This window comes from Somniosus microcephalus, chromosome 8, assembly GCF_052327205.1.
Source record: "Somniosus microcephalus isolate GS21.2 chromosome 8, FLI_Smic_1.0, whole genome shotgun sequence".
Classification (NCBI taxonomy): domain Eukaryota; kingdom Metazoa; phylum Chordata; class Chondrichthyes; order Squaliformes; family Somniosidae; genus Somniosus; species Somniosus microcephalus.
Window position 1 is genome coordinate 53,236,450 of NC_140994.1, and position 18,816 is coordinate 53,255,265.

General features: G+C 46.1%; 1 protein-coding gene across 6 annotated transcripts in view; it reads left to right on the forward strand.

Moving 5' to 3' along the window:
• The window catches only part of LOC147113523 (leucine-rich repeat-containing protein 27-like), a 122,370-nt gene that overhangs the window by 70,252 nt on the left and 33,302 nt on the right, over positions 1–18,816 (forward strand). For 5 of the 6 annotated variants that reach the window (XM_085994727.1, XM_085994729.1, XM_085994731.1 and 2 more), the window contains 2 exons: positions 1,802–1,994; positions 17,640–17,783. In XM_085994727.1, coding sequence (XP_085850853.1) covers positions 1,802–1,994; positions 17,640–17,783 — 337 coding nt within the window. The remainder of the gene's footprint in view (positions 1–1,801; positions 1,995–17,639; positions 17,784–18,816) is intronic. The other variant, XM_085994730.1, reaches the window with a different exon arrangement.

Sequence of the window (18,816 nt, forward strand, 5' to 3'; positions counted from 1 at the left end):
CAAGCTGTAACATAGTGTGCCGCCAGTGTTACACAGCTTCTCTCCTCCCCCAGTAGGAATGGGAGTTTTTGGTTGTCACTCAGATTTCTGAATTCAGGGCATATTTGTGAGAATTTTTGATAGAAATTCTCTCTGATGCCCTGATATTTTCCACAGGCTGTGAGGAAGTGCATCTCTGTCTCAACTACTCCCTGACTGCAGTGAGAGCATATCCTGTCCTCTCTTGGCAGCCTGGTCTGCCTGTGTCTGCCTTTCCCTCCCTCCCCCTCTCTCCCTCCCCCTCTCTCCCTCCCCCTCTTCCCTCCCCCGCTCTCCCTCCCCCTCTCTCCCTCCCCCTCTCTCCTTCCCCTTCTCTCCCTCCCCCTCTCTCCTTCCCCCTCTCTCTCCCTGCCGCTCTCTCTCTCCCCTCTCTCCCCCCTCTCTCTCACTGCCCCTCTCCCTCCCTCCCCGCTCCCTCCCTCCCCGCTCCCTCCCTCCCCGCTCTCTCTCTCTCCCCCTCCCTCCCCGCTCTCTCCCTCCCTCCCCGCTCTCTCTCTCTCTCCCCCTCCCTCCCCATTCTCTCTCTCTCCCTCTCTCTCCCTCCTCCCCTCTCCCTCTCTCTCCCTCCCTCCCCTCTCCCTCTCTCTCCCTCTCCCCCTCTCCTCTCCCTCCGACTCACCTCGGTACCCAGAACGGAGTATATCCGACACCGGGAGGCCGGGTGCCCATCGCTCAGAAGCGAGCCCGGGGTCCCTCATGTTTAACCAGGCGGGCCTTTGGACCCGGTTGGCCGGGCAGCAGTGGAAGGCCTTTCGCTCCGGACTCCCAGGTCCGATTTAGGTCGGGGACGGCTCGTTGGAAAGCCCCGGTTTTCCCCGGTCCCGCACTAATGGCAAGAGAGAGAGGGGGAAGGAGAGAGAGAGAGGGAAGAGGAGAGAGAGAGAGAGAGAGGGAAGAGGAGAGAGAGAGAGAGAGAGAGGGAAGAGGGAAGAGGAGAGTGAGAGGGAAGAGGAGAGGGAAGGAGAGAGTGAGGGAAGGAGAATTAAAATCCCGACTTTTGTCTGTTTTCCCGCGCAGCCGGCCAGAGAAAAGAAAAACAAAAGAGATGAAGAGTCTAATTTAAAGCAGCCTCCCCCGCTAAAAGGTGAGAGCCGGAGGGAGATTTTGCGGGTGAAGAGGGGCGGCCGCCATTTTGTGAGGCAGTAACGGCAGTTTGAAAGATTAGGCCCCGCCCACACACACCATGAAACGCCCCCCGTGACGCAGCACGCTCCCCTCGTAGGATTGGTCAACCTTCACGTCACTCAATGCTAATGAGCGGATTCCCCCGTATGATTGGTCAACCGCTAAGGAGTGGATTTTTGAACGTTTTTTGTATACTGTCCGAACAATTTTTGTCTGACCAAAAAGTAAATATGCCTATGAGACTCCCCTAATCATAAGCTTTCTTTTGATATAACATATGTGTAGGTACGCTCTATAACTTTTGAGTGATGCCCCAGACAGACAGACAGACACCATGATCCTTTTTTATATATATATAGATACAATGCAGTAGTGTGTTTGTATGTGTGTACATGTATTTATATTTGCGACACATCCTGTGTAAATGAACATGGCTGTTGGTTAGGTGCTATTTAAGTAGCAAAATTGATCTCTGGAATGCTTTTCGAATGATTGTACGTCCATCAAGTTATATATACTGTTTTCTTTAAGCGTCTAAAATTTTAGGATCCACTCCTGCTTATTATCCACACCCTTTGACTTCATACATCACATCGAATGATAAGTTTTAATTAGCTGTTCTATGATTTTCTTTTAGAAATGCCACTAATAGAAAAACTACAGCTGACTGTGCAAACAGAATCAAGTTTAGATTTCACTGATGAGAAAGAGCGGCAACGATTCAAAACATTGAAAAAGAAACTAATGCAAGAAGAAAAAAGGGAAGATTCTGTCCAATCTAAGAAAGTCTGGGGTGCAGGATTTCTGTCGACTACATCTACCATCCCTAGGTAAATGAAAACATGAATATAACTGAATTACATACTTTGTTGGACAGCTAGACCCAGTGTAAGAGCATGCATGGTATTCTTTCTCTCCCATGCATAGCAGCACATGAGGCAACCCATTTCTTCCAGTGCTTTTACATGCAGCATATCGTGCTCTGGTTTGTTTCTGTAACGAACATCCCTTTTTATGCGACAGGTCATTGGCCTGACTCATAACCCCCTATCAGGATACGATGGGAAAGTCGTCACTCCACTCCCATCAAGTACTCGCTGGGTGTCAACCCAGTATTTGGAGCTGGAGCTCTGCTCTCCTGCTCGTCGAGGCTTGCATGGTATTAGTCTTTAATAATCTAATGACAGCTTAAAAATTGATGATACAAACTTAATGTGCAGACTTGACGCCTTAAACCTAATGACCTAGATTTTGCAGTATTAATAATGGCAAGGCTGTCAGTGCTCGCCCTTATTACTGGGTAAAACTGGCAGCAACTTCTGGTTTCTGCACATGTGCAGTTAAACACTGAAATCCGGAAGTTGCTGTCAGTGATACTCTGCTCTTCCACGGGTTGAGCTATTGCAGTCTTAGTCAGTGGTATCTGCACAGAGATCACTGTCATGGTGTGAACTTAGGCTAATTCCCCACTATTCTTGCTCTAAAAACAGCTGGAAAAGTTGGTGCTTGTTCAGTCAAGCGTAACTGAGTTTTTAAACAGCATAGTAAGTGATAATTACTGCTGAACAACCTTTCTGGCCCTGAAAAATTAATTTGACAAGTGTGGAGTCTCATTCCCACAGAAGAAAATTAATGTTAAAGATTAAAAAAAAGTGTCTATATACTTTTTCAGTTTTGCTCTTTTATGTCTTTCCCTTAATCTCATGTGTGTGTCCCAATCTTTATTTTGCTTCCTGTACAATGATTTAAATGTAATTTATATTTCTTGATTTTTACTTCCCGCTTTGCTGTCTGCGTATCTCAGTGAGGATTCTTCGATCTGACTGGTTGAGAAGCCTCCATGCTGCTTGGCCTGCTGACAGGTGCCAGAGATTCCCTGTAGAGGGTGCCAAATTCAAACAGCGGCCAGATTGCTAGAAATCTCTGCTGACAAGCTCGCTAAAAGTCTGTGGGCAACGGTATGCGAGGTGAATGGCGAAAGCTGTAACTTCACTGCTCACAGCAAAATCCAGGCCAAAATGTTATAGGCTTTTTACTATAGAATAATATGTAGCCATAGGAAGAAAGCACTTCGAATTTAAGGCTATTACTACAGCTTGATTTACTTTCCCACTGAATTTTTATCGTATTAATGTCTCTATTTGTTTCCTTTTCGTAGCTGAGAATCATTTTTTTTTAGTGTATTTGATTTAACTGTTATTGCCTACCTGCCATTACTTAACTATGCTACAGTGGCTGCTGACAACTACACGGGAGCCTCAAAATCTTAGGCTAATGCAAAGTAATACTCGTGGCCAGATACAGTAATTTCATGGAAACCAAGCCTTTAATATTATTTGATAGCTATGTTATAGCAGCTAGCATTATGTGATGTGGAACAATGAAAATCCCCCATCACAAGTGCCACCTACAAGGTACTGCAGGTAAATGTTAATGCATTGAACATTGGTTTACCCTTTAACAGCCATGAGTGAGAGTTATCATTGTATTTTGAAATGGACAATTGAGGCCCTCTTGTTGATTTTAATATATAATACATACTGTAGAAGTTCTTAAGACTTCTGGTATTATGAAATATTTCTGCAAATGGTAAATAGAAGAAAATAATCCTCATAAAATATATATATTTTTGTATTTACTTTAAGGAGCAGGTGGGGGGGGGGGCTGAGTGGGCAGCCTGCAGAGAATAGCCACTTATAAACGAAACAGAGCAGGAAAGGGCCCAATGGCTGTTATCCCTCCAATAGGAGTATTGGGTCTTAGGACAAGTGGAATGACGGCAGCACGGCTGGCGTCAGCATTTAAACATTGAGTCAAAATTAAAATTTAAAAGTAAAATATTATTTATTCTTCATTCTTGGCGTTCTCCTCCACATTGGTAATGTTTTTGCTACGGAAAATAATCATGCAACAATTTCCCTTCATGTCATTTTGATGTGGGGACATGATATCGGTAATCTGGTGACGTTGTGGATGTTGAACATGTATGTGACCTTTTCTGCTGCCTACATTATATTAGGAACATAGGAACAGGAGTAGGCTATTTAGCCCCTCGAGCCTGTTCTGCCATTCATTGAGATCATGGCTGATCTGTGACCGAACTCCATATACCCGCCTTTGCCCCATATCGCTTAATACCTTTGGTTAATAGAAATCTGTCAATCTAAGATTTAAAATTAACAATTGACCCAGCATCAACTGGATGTCCCCATCCTCAATGATGGTGGAGCCCAGCACGTGAGTGCAAAAGACAAGGCTGAAGCGTTTGCAACCATCTTCAGCCAGAAGTGCCGAGTGGATGATCCATATCGGCCTCTTCCTGAGGTCCCCACCATCACAGAAGACAGTCTTCGGCCAATTCGATTCACTCCATGTGATATCAAGAAACAGCTCTGCGCACTGGATACAGCAAAGGCTGTGGGCCCTGACAACATCCTGGCTATCGTGCTGAAGACTTGTGCTCCAGAACTAGCCGCACCTCTAGCCAAGCTGTTCCAGTACAGCTACAACACTGGCATCTATCCGACAATGTGGAAAACTGCCCAGGTATGTTCTGTCCACAAAAAGCAGGACAAATCCAATCTGGCCAATTACCACCCCATCAGTCTACTCTCAATCATCAGCAAAGTGATGGAAGGTAACATCGACAGTGCTATCAAGCGGCACTTACTCACCAATAACCTGCTCACTGATGCCCAGTTTGGGTTCCACCAAGACCACTCTGCTCCTGACCTCATTACAGCCTTAGTCCAAACATGGACAAAGGAGCTGAATTCCAGAGGTGAGGTGAGAGTGACTGCCCTTGACATCAAGGCAACATTTGACCGAGTGTGGCATGAAGGAGCCCTAGTAAAATTGAAGTCAGTGGGAATCGGAGGGGAAAACTCTCCACTGGCTGGAGTCATACCTAGCACAAAGGAAGATGGTTGTGGTGATTGAAGGTCAATCATCACAGCCCCAGGACATTGTTGCAGGAGTCCCTCAGGGCAGTGTCCTAGGCCCAACCATCTTCAGCTGCTTCATCAATGACCTTCCCTCCAACACAAGGTCAGAAATGGGGATGTTCGCTGATGACTGCATAGCGTTCAGCGCCATCCACAACTCCTCAGATAATGAAGCAGTCCATGCCCGCATGCAACAAGACCTGGACGACGTTCAGGCTTGGGCTGATAAGTGACAGGTAACATTCGCACCACAGAAGTGCCAGGCAATGACTCTCCAACAAGCGAGAGTCTAACCACCGCCCCTTGACATTCAAAGCTCTATATCTGAATGCAAGCAGCATTCGTAACAAGATAGATGAGTTGACGGTACAAATAGATACAAATGGGTATGATCTGATCGCCATTACAGAGACGTGGTTGCAAGGTGAGCAGGGCTGGGAACTGAATATTCCATGTTTTTGACAATTCGGTAGGATAGACAGAAAGGAAAGGGAGGTGGGTGGCTTTGTTGGTAAAGGATGGGATCAGTGCAGTGGTGAGAAGTGATATTGGCTCAGAAGATCAAGATGTAGAATCGGTTTGGGTGGAGATAAAAATTAATAAAGGGAAAAAGTCTCTGGTGGGCGTAGTCTACAGGCCCCCGAACAGTAGCAATACTGTTGGACAGAGTATAAATTAACAAATAATAGAGGCCTGTAAAAAAGGTATGGTAATAATCATGGGTGATTTTAATCTCCATATTGATTGGACAAATCAAATTGGCCATGGTAGCCTTGAGGAGGAGTTAATAAAGTGCATCCAGGATGGTTTCCTAGAACAGTATGTAATGGAACTGACCAGGAAGCAGGCTATCTTGGATCTGGTACTATGTAATGAGACAGAATTAATAAATGATCTCATAGTAAAGGATCCTCTAGGAAAGAGTGATCATAGCATGGTTGAATTTCAAATTCAGTTGGAGGGTGAGAAAATTGTATCTCAAACCAGTGTCCTGATCTTAAACAAAGGCAATTACAATGGCATGAGAGCAGAACTGGCTAAAGTGGATTGGAAAAATAAATTAAAGGGTAAGACAGTTGAAATGCAGTGGCGGACATTTAAGGAGATATTTCATAACTCTCAACAAAAATATATTCCAGTGAGAAAGAAAGATTTTAAGAGAAGGGAGCACCATCCGTGGCTAACTAGAAACATATAGAAATATAGACGATAGGAGCAGGAGTAGGCCATTTGGCCCCGTGAGCCTGTTCCGCCATTTAATTAGATCATGGCTGATCATCCAAATTCAGTACCCTGTCACTGCTTTCTCCCCATATGCCTTGATCCCTTTAGCCTTAAGAAATATATCTAACTCCTTCTTGAATATATTTAATGAATTGGCCTCAACTGCCTTGTGTGGTAGAGAATTCCACAGGTTCACCACTCTCTGGGTGAAGAAATTCCTCCTCATCTCAGTCCTAAATGGCTTACCCCTTATTCTTAGACTGTGACCCCTGGTTCTGGACTCCCCCACCATCGGGAACATCCTTCCTGCATCTAGTCTGTCTAGTCCTGTTAGAATTTTATAAGTTTCAATGAGATCCCCTCTCATTCTTCTAAACTCTAGCGAATATAAGCCTAATCGACCCAATCTCTCCTCACACGTCATTCCTGCCATCCCAGGTATCAGTCTGGTGAATCTTCGCTGTACTCTCTCCATGGCAAGAACATCCTTCCTCAGATAAGGTGACCAAAACTGCACACAATACTCAAGGTGTGGTCTCACCAAGGCCCTGTACAACTGCAGCAAGACATCCTTGCTCCTGTACTCGAATCCTCTCGCTATGTAGGCCAACATACCATTTGCCTTCTTAACTGCCTGCTACACCTGCATGCTTACCTTCAGCGACTGGTGCACAAGGACACCCAGGTCTCATTGCACTTCCCCTTTTCCCAATCTATTGCCGTTCAGATAATAATCTGTCTTCCTGTGTTTGCCACCGAAGTGGATAATCTCGCATTTATCCACATTGGGCAGATACATGGCAAATGCAGTATAATCACCCAGCCTGTCCAAGTCATACTGGTGTTTCTCTGCATCCTCCTCACAGCACACATGGCCATCCAGCTTTGTGTCGTCTGCAAACTTGGAGATATTTACATCTAGTTCTCTCGCCAAGATCATTTATATATATATTGTGAATAGCTGGGGTCCAAGCACTGATGCCTGCGGTACCCCACCAGTCACTGCCTGCCACTCGGAAAAAGACCCATTTATTCCAACGTTAACCCTGTTTCTCTCTCCACGGATGCTGCCTGGCCTGCTGAGTATTTCCAGCATTTTCTGTTATTCCAACTCTTTGCTGCCTGTCTGCCAACCAGTTCTCTATCCAAGACAGTACCTTACCTCCAATCCCATGTGCTTTAACTTTGCACGCTAATCTCTTATGCGGGACCTTATCGAAAGCCTTCTGAAAGTCCAAATACACCACATCCACTGGTTCTCCCTTATCTATTCTACCAGTTACATCCTCAAAAAATTCCAGTAGATTAGTCAAGCATGACTTACCTTTTGTAAATCCATGTTGACTTTGTCCGATCCTGTCACTGTTTCCCAAGTGCTATGCTATTACATCTTTTATAATGGACTCTAGCATTTTCCCCACTACCGATGTCAGGCTTACTTCCTCCTTTTCTCGCTACCACCTTTTTTAAATAGTGGGGTTATATTAACTACCCTCCAATCCATGGGAACTGTTTCAGAGTCTATAGGATTTTGGAAGATGACCAGCAATGCATCTACTATTTCTAGGGCCACTTCCTAGGATGTAGATTATCCGTCCCTGGCGATTTATCGGCCTTCAATCCCATCAATTTCCCTAACACCATTTCCCTACAAATACTGACTTCATTCAATTCCTCCCTCTCATTAGACCCTTTGTTCCCCGACATCTCTGGGAGATAAGGAAGTAAAGGATGGTATCAAATTGAAAATAAAGGCATACAATGTTGCCAAGATTGGTGGGAGACCAGAGGATTGTGAAATTTTTTTAAAAACAGCAAAGGATGACTAAAAAAATAATAGAAGATGAATTATGAGAGTAAACTGGCAAGAAACATTAAAACAGATAGTAAGAGCTTCTACAGGTATATAAAAAGGAAGAGGGTAGCTGAAGTGAACATTGGTCCCTTAGAGGATGAGACTGGGGAATTAATAATGTGGAACAGGGAAATGGCAGAGACTCTGAACAAATACTTTGTATCTGTCTTCACGGTAGAAGGCACTAACAACATCCCAATAATGGATAATAAAGGGGCCACAGGGAGGGGGGAACTAAAGACAATCACTATCACTAAGGAAATAGTACTCGGTAAAATAATGGGACTAAAAGATGACAAGTCCCCTGGGCCAGATGGCCTGCATTCCAGGGTCTTAAAAGAAGTGGCCGCAGAAATAGTTGATGCATTGATTGCAATATACCAAAATTCCCTGGTCTCTGGAGAGGTCCCAGCGGATTGGAAAACCGCAAATGTAACACACCTATTTAAGAAAGGAGGGAGACAGAAAGCAGGAAACTATAGACCAGTTAGCCTAACATCTGTCATTGGAAAAATGCTGGAGTCCTTCATTAAGGAAGCAGTAGCAGGGCATTTGGAAAATCATAATGCAGTCAAGCAGAGTCAGCATGGTTTTATGAAAGGGAAATCATGTTTAACAAATTTGCTGGAGTTCTTTGAGGAGGTAATGAGCAGGGTGGACAAAGGTGAACCAGTGGATGTGGTGGATCTAGATTTCCAGAAGGCATTTGATAAGGTGCCACATAAAAGGTTACTGCATAAGATAAAAGCTCACGGAATTGGGGGTAATATATTAGCATGGTTAGAGAATTGGCTAACTAACAGAAAGCAGAGAGCCGGGATAAATGGGTCATTTTCTGGTTGGCAAAAGGTAACTAGTGGGGTGCCACAGGGATCGGTGCTCGGGCCTCAACTATTTGGATGAAGGGACCGAGTGTAATGTAGCCAAGTATGCAAATGATACAAAGATGGGTGGGAAAGTAAGTTGTGCAGAGGACTCAAAGAACCTGCAAAGGGACATAGACAGGCTAAGTGAGTGGATAAACATTTGGCAGATGGAGTATAATGTGGAAAAGTGCGAGGTTATACTCTTTGGCAGGAAAAATAAAAAAGCAAATTATTATTTAAATGGAGAGAGATTACAAAATGCTACAGTTCAGAGGGAGCTGGGGTCCTTGCGCATGAAACACAAAGGGCTAGATTTTCGTGGAGCCGTCAGGCGGGGTTTCAGGTGTGTGGGGGGGGGAAAATCCCGAATTTGGGGGTTCTCGACATCATCCCGCCCAAAACCCCGCCCCATGTAAGTTTCAGAGGCGGCGGGGACGCGCCGAAACCAGGCGGGCAGGGATTAGTGCCAATTAACTGCCTGTTAACAGGTAGTTAACAGGCAGTTTTTAGCCTAATCCCTATTTTGAGGGGTTTCGTGTGGGCTTCCCGACGGCTCCAAACCACGCCAGGTTAGAGCAGGTGAGCCGTCGGGTTGAAGGAGTTGGAGGGGTCGCGATGTCGGTGCTCAGGTGAGTGATGGGTGCATGAGTGTAAAGGTAAGTGTGTTTGGTGTGTCTAAAGTGTGTAAAGAACTTTTACTTACCTGTACTTACCTTAACAGCCTTTCTTCCTGCAGCCGTCGGGAGTCCATCACACACCCGGAACTTAAAGCTGAATGGCTGCGATCTGTCAAAAGTGACAGCCTTCAGCTTTGAGTGCCGGTGAGAGTTCTAACTGAGTCTGTGCAGAAGGACTCATGTTAGAACTCAGAGGCCTAGAAATTGGGTTGGGGCGCCAAAGTGGCGCAAAAGTCGCCTGAGCGCAGGATTTAGCGCAGCGATCGGAGTGATACCGATCGCCAGAAATTCAGTTTCAGTGCCCCTTGAGGGAGACGGGGCGATGCTCGAGGCGCTCCGCGTCCCTCTTAGGGCGCTGAAACTGATTATCGCAGCGCAACGTGCCGCAGCGCCACATGCTGCGGCACGGCACGCTGCGGTACTGCAGGCCTTCTTCCCACTGTTAAGGGGGAGGTGCCTGCAACAGCGCGATCCCCGCTCGCGAGTGCCGGCAAATGAGCCCGGCACCAAGGAGAAGTGCCGGGCTCTCGGGAAACAGCCGGCAATGCCGCGGGGGGGGTGGGGGAGGGGTTAGGAGGCCGGGGACGGAGGTGCTGGCAGGCGGCCGCCGAAAAAGCGGCCGCCCCGCACCTCCACCTTAACTTGCGCCGCTGCCGGCACAGTAAGGCCCCGTGAACCGGGTGCGGGTAGCGAGCGGCGCAACTGCGGCGTTCGCTACCAAATATCGCGAACGAGGCACGAATGGGGCGCTGCGCACACCGATGACGTCATCGGTGGCGGCGCAGCGCAAATGCCTAACGCCACCATTAGCGCCCCTACTGAATATCGCCGGAGACGCAGCCAGTGGCGCTACAGCCACTGACTGCCTCTTTAGGCGCTAACAGGTGGCGCTACTCACCCAATTTCTCCCCCAGAGTGTCAGTGTTTCACAGCTTCAAACAGCTGTGAAACACTGATATTTCATCTGTCAAGAACTCTTGACAGATGAAATTGCAGTCTGTGACGTCACCTGTTGCCGGGTGGCCCTTAATTGGCCTGCTGAGCCCGCTGGGCGGGCTCAACAAGGTCAATCAAGGGAAAATCGCGCAGATTGGCCGGACGTCGAAGTAGGCGGGTCAAAAACCCGAAAGGGGAAGTCCTGCCTTCTTCCCGACAGGTTTGGGAAAATCTACCCCAAAAGGTTAGCATGCAGGTACAGCAAGTAATCAAAAAGGCAAATGGAATGTTGGCCTTTATTTCAAAGGGGTTGGGGTATAAAAGCAAGGAAGTCCTGCTACAACTATACAGGGTATTGGTGAGGCCATACCTCGAGCAAAACCGGGGAACTACAGGCCAGTGAGCCTAACATCAGTGGTGGGAAAATTATTGGAAAAAATTCTGAGGGACAAAATTAGTCTCCACTTGGAGAGGCAAGGATTAATCAGGGATAGTCAACATGGCTTTGTCAAGGGAAGATCATGTCTGACTAATTTGATTGAATTTTTTGAGGGGGTGACTAGGTGTGTGGATGAGGGTAACGCAGTGGATGTGGTATACATGGATTTCAGTAAGGCCTTCGATAAAGTCCCGCACAGGAGACTGGTCAAGAAGGTAAGAGCCCATGGAATCCAGGGTGCCTTGGCACGTTGGATACAAAACTGGCTTAGTGGCAGAAGGCAGAGGGTGATGGTCGAAGGTTTTTGTGACTGGAAGCCTGTGGCCAGTGGGGTACCACAGGGATCGGTGCTGGGTCCCTTGCTGTTTGTGGTCTACATTAATGACTTGGATATGAATGTAAAAGGTATGATCAGTAAGTTCGCGGATGATACAAAAATTGGTAGGGTGGTAAATAGCGAGGAGGGTAGTCTCAGTCTGCAGGACGATATCGATGGGTTGGTCAGATGGGCGGAACAGTGGCAAATGGAATTTAACCCGGAAAAGTGCGAGGTGATGCACTTTGGGGGGACTAACAAGGCAAGGGAATACACAATGAATGGTAAGACCCTAGGCAAGACGGAGGGTCAGAGGGATCTGGGTGTGCAAGTACACAGATCCCTGAAGGCGGCGGAACAGGTGGATAAGGTGGTAAAAAAGGCATATGGGATACTTGCCTTCATTAGCCGAGGCATAGAATATAAGAGCAAGGAGGTTATGATGGAGCTGTATAAAACACTGGTTAGGCCACAGCTGGAATACTGTGTGCAGTTCTGGTCGCCACACTACAGGAAGGATGTGATAGCTTTGGAGAGGGTGCAGAGGAGATTCACCAGGATGCTACTAGGGCTGGAACGCTTCAGCTATGAAGAGAGACTGGGCAGATTGGGTTTGTTTTCCTTGGAGCAGAGGAGGCTGAGGGGGGACATGATTGAGGTGTACAAAATTATGAGGGGCATAGATAGGATGGATACTAAGGAGCTTTTTCCCTTAGTAGAAGGGTCAATAACTAGGGGGCATAGATTCAAGGTAAAGGGTGGGAGGTTTAGAGGGGATTTGAGAAAGAACTTTTTCACCCAGAGGGTGGTTGGAGTCTGGAACTCACTGCCTGAAAGGGTTGTGGAGGCTGGAACCCTCACAACATTCAAGAAGCATTTGGATGAGCACTTGAAATGCCATAGCATACAAGGCTACGGACCAAATGCTGGAATATGGGATTAGATTAGACAGGGCGTGATGGCCGTCGCGGACACAATGGGCCGAAGGGCCTCTATCCGTGCTGTATAACTCTATGACTCTATGACTCCGTACAGTTTTGGTATCTTTATTTAAGGAAGGATATACTTGCTTTGGCGGCAGTTCAGAGACGAGTCACTAGGTTAATTCCAGAGATGAGAGGGTTGGCTTATGAGGAAAGGTTGAGCAGGCTGGGCCTATACTCATTGGAATTTAGAAGAATGAGAGGTGATCTTATTGAAACATATAAGATACTGAGGGGGCTCGACAAGGTAGATGCAGAGAGGATGTTTCCCCTTGTGGGGAAATCTAGAACGTGGGGGCACAGTTTTAGAATAAAGGATCGTCCTTTTAGAACTGAGATGAGGAGGAATTACTTCTCTCAGAGGGTCGTAAATCTGTGGAATTCTCTGCCCCAGAGAGCTGTGGAGGCTGGGTCATTAAATACATTTAAGGTGGCGATGGACAGATTTTTGCAAGATAAGGGAGTGAAGAGTTATGGGGAGCGGGCAGGGAAGTCGTTTTGAGCCCAAAATCAGCCATGATCTTATTGAATGGCAGAGCAGGTTCGAGGGGCCTAGTGGCCTATTGCTGTTGCTATTTCTTATGTTCTTATGTTCTAATGGCTTTACCATCGCCAAATCCCCCACCATCAACATCCTGGGGGTCACCATTGACCAGAAACTTAACTGGACTAGCCACATAAATACTGTGGCAACAAGAGCAGGTCAGAGGTTAGGTATTCTGCAGCGAGTGTCTCACCTCCTGACTGCCCAAAGCCTTTCTACCATTTACAAGGCACAAGTAAGGAGTGTGATGGAATACTCTCCACTTGCCTGGATGAGTGCAGCTCCAACAACACTCAAGAAGCACGACACCATACAGGACAAAGCAGCCCACTTGATTGGCACCCCATCTACCACCTTAAACATTCACTTCCTCCACCACCGGTGTACCGTGGCTGCAGTGTGTACCATCTACAAGATGCTCTGCAGCAACTCACCAAGGCTTCTTCGACAGCACCTCCCAAAGGACAGCAGGCGCATGGGAACACCACCACCTCCAAGTTCCCCTCCAAGTCACACACCATCCTGACTTAGAAGTATATCGCCGATCCTTCATTGTCGCTGGGTCAAAATCCTGGAACTCCCTACCTAACAGCACTGTGGGAGTTCCTTCACCACACAGAATGCAGCAGTTCAAGAAGGCAGCTCACCACCACCTTCTCAAGGGCAATTAGGGATGGGCAATAAATGTTGGCCTTGCCAGCGACGCCCACATCGCAGAAATGAATTTTTAAAAAATCAACTGCCGTTTGCAGCGAGAGTTCCAAACATGTACCACCTTTATGTGTAGAAGTGTTTCCTAACTTCTGAAAGGTCTGGCTTTAATTTTTAGGCTATGTCCTAGATTCCCCAACCAGCGGAAAAAGTTTCTCTCTATCTACCCTATCAGTTCCTCTTAATATCTTGAAAACTTCAATCAAATCACCCCTTAATCTTCTGAATTCCAGGGAATTCAACCTTAGTTTGTGTAATCTCTCCTTGTAACTCAACCTTTCGAATCCAGCTATCATTCTAGTAAATCTACGCTGCACTCTCTCCAAGGCCAATATATCCTTCCTAAGGTGTGGTGCCCAGAACTGAACACTGTATCTTGTGTGGTCTAACCAGGATTTTGTATAGCTGTAGCATGAATTATGGTTGCCATACCCACTAGGCATTACTTAAATATTCTCCAATGTTCTCATTTATTCCTGAGGCATGCTATCTGTCATTTTTAGCATTTCTTTCTCACAAGATGGTCAGGGCCTTGATTTAAAGTCTCATCCAAGGGACGGCTTTGAAAGAATCATAGAAATCGTAGAAAATTACGACACAGAAGGAGGCCATTCGGCCCATCATGTCTGTGTCTTTTTGTCAATCTGCAAATGAAAACTGTACATTATCAAATCTAATCACCTGTTTTTTGTGATATCTATTGTTTTATTCATTTCATCAATTTTTAATTTATTTGCCCAGAGGGAAAACATTTTATGTTTTTCAAGTTCTAGGCACTGCACCACAGGAAGGATATATTGGCCTTGGTGGGGGTGCAGCACAGATTCACCATAATGATACTGGGGCTAAAAGGGTTAAATTATGAGGACAGGTTGCATAGACGAGGCTTGTATTCGCTTAAGTATAGAAAATTAAGGGGTGATATAATTGAAGTCATAGAGTCATAGAGTCATAGAGTTTTACAGCACAGAAAGAGGCCCTTCGGCCCATCGTGTCTGCGCCGCCCATCCATCCCTGTCCAGTCTAATCCCATTTTCCAGCATTTGGTCCATAGCCTTGTATGCAATGGCATTTCAAGTGCTCATCCAAATGCTTCTTGAATGTTGTGAGGGTTCCTGCCTCTACCACCCTTTCAGGCATTGAGTTCCACATTCCAACCACCCTCTGGGTGAAAAAGTTCCTCCTCAAATCCCCTCTAAATCTCCTGCCCCTTACCCTGAATCTATGCCCCCTTGTTATTGACCCCCCTACTAAGGGGAAAAGTTCCTCTTTATCTACCCTATCTATGCCCCTCATCATTTTGTACACCTCAATCAGGTCCCCCCTCACCCTTCTTTGCTCCAAGGAAAACAACCCCAGCCTGTCCAGCCTCTCTTCATAGCTGAGGCGCTCCATCCCAGGTAACATCCTGGTGAATCTTCTCTGCACCCTCTCCAAAGCAATCACATCCTTCCTATAGTGAGGCGACCAGAACTGCACACAGTACTCCAGCTGTGGCCTCACCAGCGTTTTGTACAGCTCCATCATAACCCCCCTGCTCTTATATTCTATGCCTCGGCTAATGAAGGCAAGTATCCCATATGCCTTTTTAACCACCTTATCTACCTGTTCCGCTGTCTTCAGGGATCTATGTACATGTACACCAAGGTCCCTCTGACCCTCTGTACTTCCTAGGGTCCTACCACTCATTGTGTATTCCCTTGCCTTATTTGTCCGTCCAAAATGCATCACCTCGCACTTTTCAGGGTTAAATTCCATTTGCCACTTTTCCGCCCATCTGACCAACCCGTTTATATCGTCCTGTAGCCTGAGGCTTTCCTCCTCACAATTTACCACCCCACCAATTTTCGTGTCATCTGCGAACTTACTGATCATACCTTTTACATTCTCATCCAAATCATTTATGTAGATCACAAACAACAAGGGACCCAGCACCGATCCCTGAGGTACCCCACTGGACACAGGCTTCCAGTCACAAAAGCAACCTTCGACCATCACCCTCTGCCTCCTGCCACTCAGCCAGTTTAGGATCCAACGCGCCAAGGCACCCTGGATCCCATGGGCTCTTACCTTCTTGACCAGTCTCCTATGCGGGACTTTGTCAAAAGCTTTACTGAAGTCCATGTAAACCACATCCACAGCATTTCCCTCATCCACCCCCCTAGTCACCCCCTCGAAAAATTCAATCAGATTTGTCAGACATGATTTACCCTTGACAAAGCCATGCTGACTATCCCCGATTAATCCTTGCCTCTCCAAGTGGAGACTAATTTTGTCCCTCAGAATTTTTTCCAATAATTTCCCTACCACAGATGTTAGGCTCACTGGCCTGTAATTCCCTGGTTTATCCCTGCTACCCTTCTTGAATAATGGTACTACATTAGCTGTTCTCCAGTCCTCTGGTACATCCCCTGTGGCCAGAGAGGTTCTCAAAATTTGTGTCAGAGCCCCTGCAATCTCCTCCTTTGCCTCCCACAGCAGCCTGGGATACATCTCGTCCGGGCCTGGGGATTTATCCACTTTTTGGCCTGCTAAAACCGCTAGCACCTCCTCCCTCTCGATGCTAATATGTTCAAGTATGTCACAGCCCCCTTGCCCGATTTCTATGTCTGCATCGTCTTTCTCCATAGTGAACACAGATGCAAAAAATTCATTTAAAACCCCGCCTACATCATCTGGCTCTACACACAGATTGCCACTTTGGTCCCTAATGGGCCCTACCCTTTCCCTGGTTATCCTCTTGCCCTTAATATACTTATAAAACATCTTAGGATTTTCCTTTATTTTGCTCGCCAGTGTTATTTCATGGCCCCTCCTCGCCCTCCTAATTTCTTTTTTAAGTATGCCCCTGCATTTTTTATACTCCTCTAGGGCTTCTTCCGTCTTTAGTCTTTTGTAACTGCCAAAAGCCCCCCTTTTATTTCTAATGCATTTTTGTATATCCCTTGTCATCCAAGGTTCCCTTTGCTTGTTGGTCCCACCCTTGACCTTTACAGGAACATGTTGGCGTTGTACTCTCTCTATTTCCCTTCTGAAAGTCTCCCACTGTTTTGATGCGGATTTTCCTATAAGTAGTTGCTCCCAGTCCAACTTGGCCATATCCTGCCTTATCATATTAAAATCGGCCTTCCCCCAATTTAGAACCCTTATTTCCGGGCCGTCTTTGTCTTTTTCCATGACCACCTTAAATCTCACCGAATTGTGGTCACTGTCGCCAAAATGCTCTCCTACTGACACTTCCACCACTTGCCCGGCTACATTCCCCAGAATTAGGTCCAGTACCGCCCCCTCTCTTGTAGGACTTTCTACATGTTGGCTCAAAAAGCTCTCCTGGATGCACTTTAAGAATTCTGCACCCTCTAAGCCTTTCACACTCTGACTATCCCAATTTATATTGGGGAAGTTGAAATCCCCCACTATTATTACCCTATTATTTTCGCACTTTTCTGAGATTTGCCTACATATCTGTTCCTCTATCTCCCCCTGACTGTTTGGGGGCCTATAGTACACTCCCAGCAAAGTGCTTGCCCCCTTTTTGTCCATGATGATTAAAGGATTTGATAGGGTAGATGGCGAGTAACTATTTCGTCTGTTGGGGAGTCCAGAACAAGGGGGCATAATGTTAAAATTAGAGCTGCCCATTCAGGGATGATGTCAGGAAGCACTTCACACAAAAGATAATGAAAATCTGGAACTCTTTCCTCCACCTCCCCGCCCACCCCAAAATGCTGTTGAGGCTAGGTCAATTTAAAATTTCAAAACTGAGATTAATAGATTTTTGTTAGGTAAAGTTATTAAGGGATATGGAACCAAGGTAGGTAAATGGAGTTAAGATACAGATCAGCCATGATCTAGTTGAATAGCAGAACAGGCTCGAGAGGCTAAGTGGCCTAATCATTTTCCTATGTTCCTTTCTTTGAGAAGGGTATGTAGTTTGCTATTTCTGATGTAAACATACAGCCTTATATTGTGTATTTCAGAGAGAAGACTCCTAATCCGAAAGCAATATTTCCAGAGTTGACAGCTTCTGACTTGTCCATTCAGACAAAGAGAAAGAATGAACTCAAATTAGCAGCACTGAAAGAGCACCAAGAAAAGCAGGCATTTATTGAACAGAGGAGAGAGTGAGTACAGTCATTCCTTTGCCCTCTTGTTATTGAAATTGTGTGTTGTTCACTGGAATTACAGCTAGCTTAACATTTTAATCAGACTTTTTTTCACAAAGGGCAGGTGCTGATTTGAGGGCCAAGTGTTAGCAGCAAAGCAGTCTTGACAAAGTTCACTTTTTTTTAGTGAAGTTGATGTATTTATCCAGTAGAATTTAAAAAAAAATTTATGCTTTCAAAATGCATTAAAACTTTGAATTAAAATAATTTTTTGGTTACAACCAATTTACAATAAAAGGCACAACAACAGAAAATGCTGGAAACACTCAGCAGGTCAGGCAGCATCGTGGAGAGAGAAACATTTAACGTTTCAGGTCAATGACCCTTCGTCAGAACTGGAAAAAGTTGGAGAAGTAACAGGTTTTTAAGCAAGTGTGGGGCAGGGAAAGGGAGGAGGAGAGGAAAGAACAAAGGGAAGGTCTGTGATGGGATGGAAGGCAGGAGAGATTAAAAGACAAAAGGGATGATGGTGCAAGGCAAAGGAGATGATAATGGGACAAGTTAAGAAACAAAAGATGACTCTAGATGAGGTGTAAATGGCAATGGCAGAATCATCAACAGCTGCCATGTGAGAGAAAAAAGAAAACATAGGGGCCGAGGTTATAGTCTGAAATTGTTGAACTCAATGTTGAGACCAGAAGGCTGCAAAGTGCCTAATCGAAGGATGAGGTGCTGGTCCTCGAGTTTACGTTGAGCTTCGTTGGAACAGTGCAAGAGGCCAAGAACGGAGAGATCAGAGTGGGAGTGGAGCGGAGAATTAAAGTGAGTCCTATCTCAACTCTATTTTTTCTCCCCTTGTCCAGTCTCTTCCCACCTACATTCGCGACTCTTACGACGCCCTCCGCCACTTTAACAGTATCTAGTTTCCTGGCCCCAACCGTCTCCTTTTCACGATAGACGTCCAATCCCTCTACACCTCCATCCCCCACCAGGACGGCCTGAGGACGCTCCGCTTCTTCCTTGAACAGAGGCCCAACCAGTCCCCATCCAC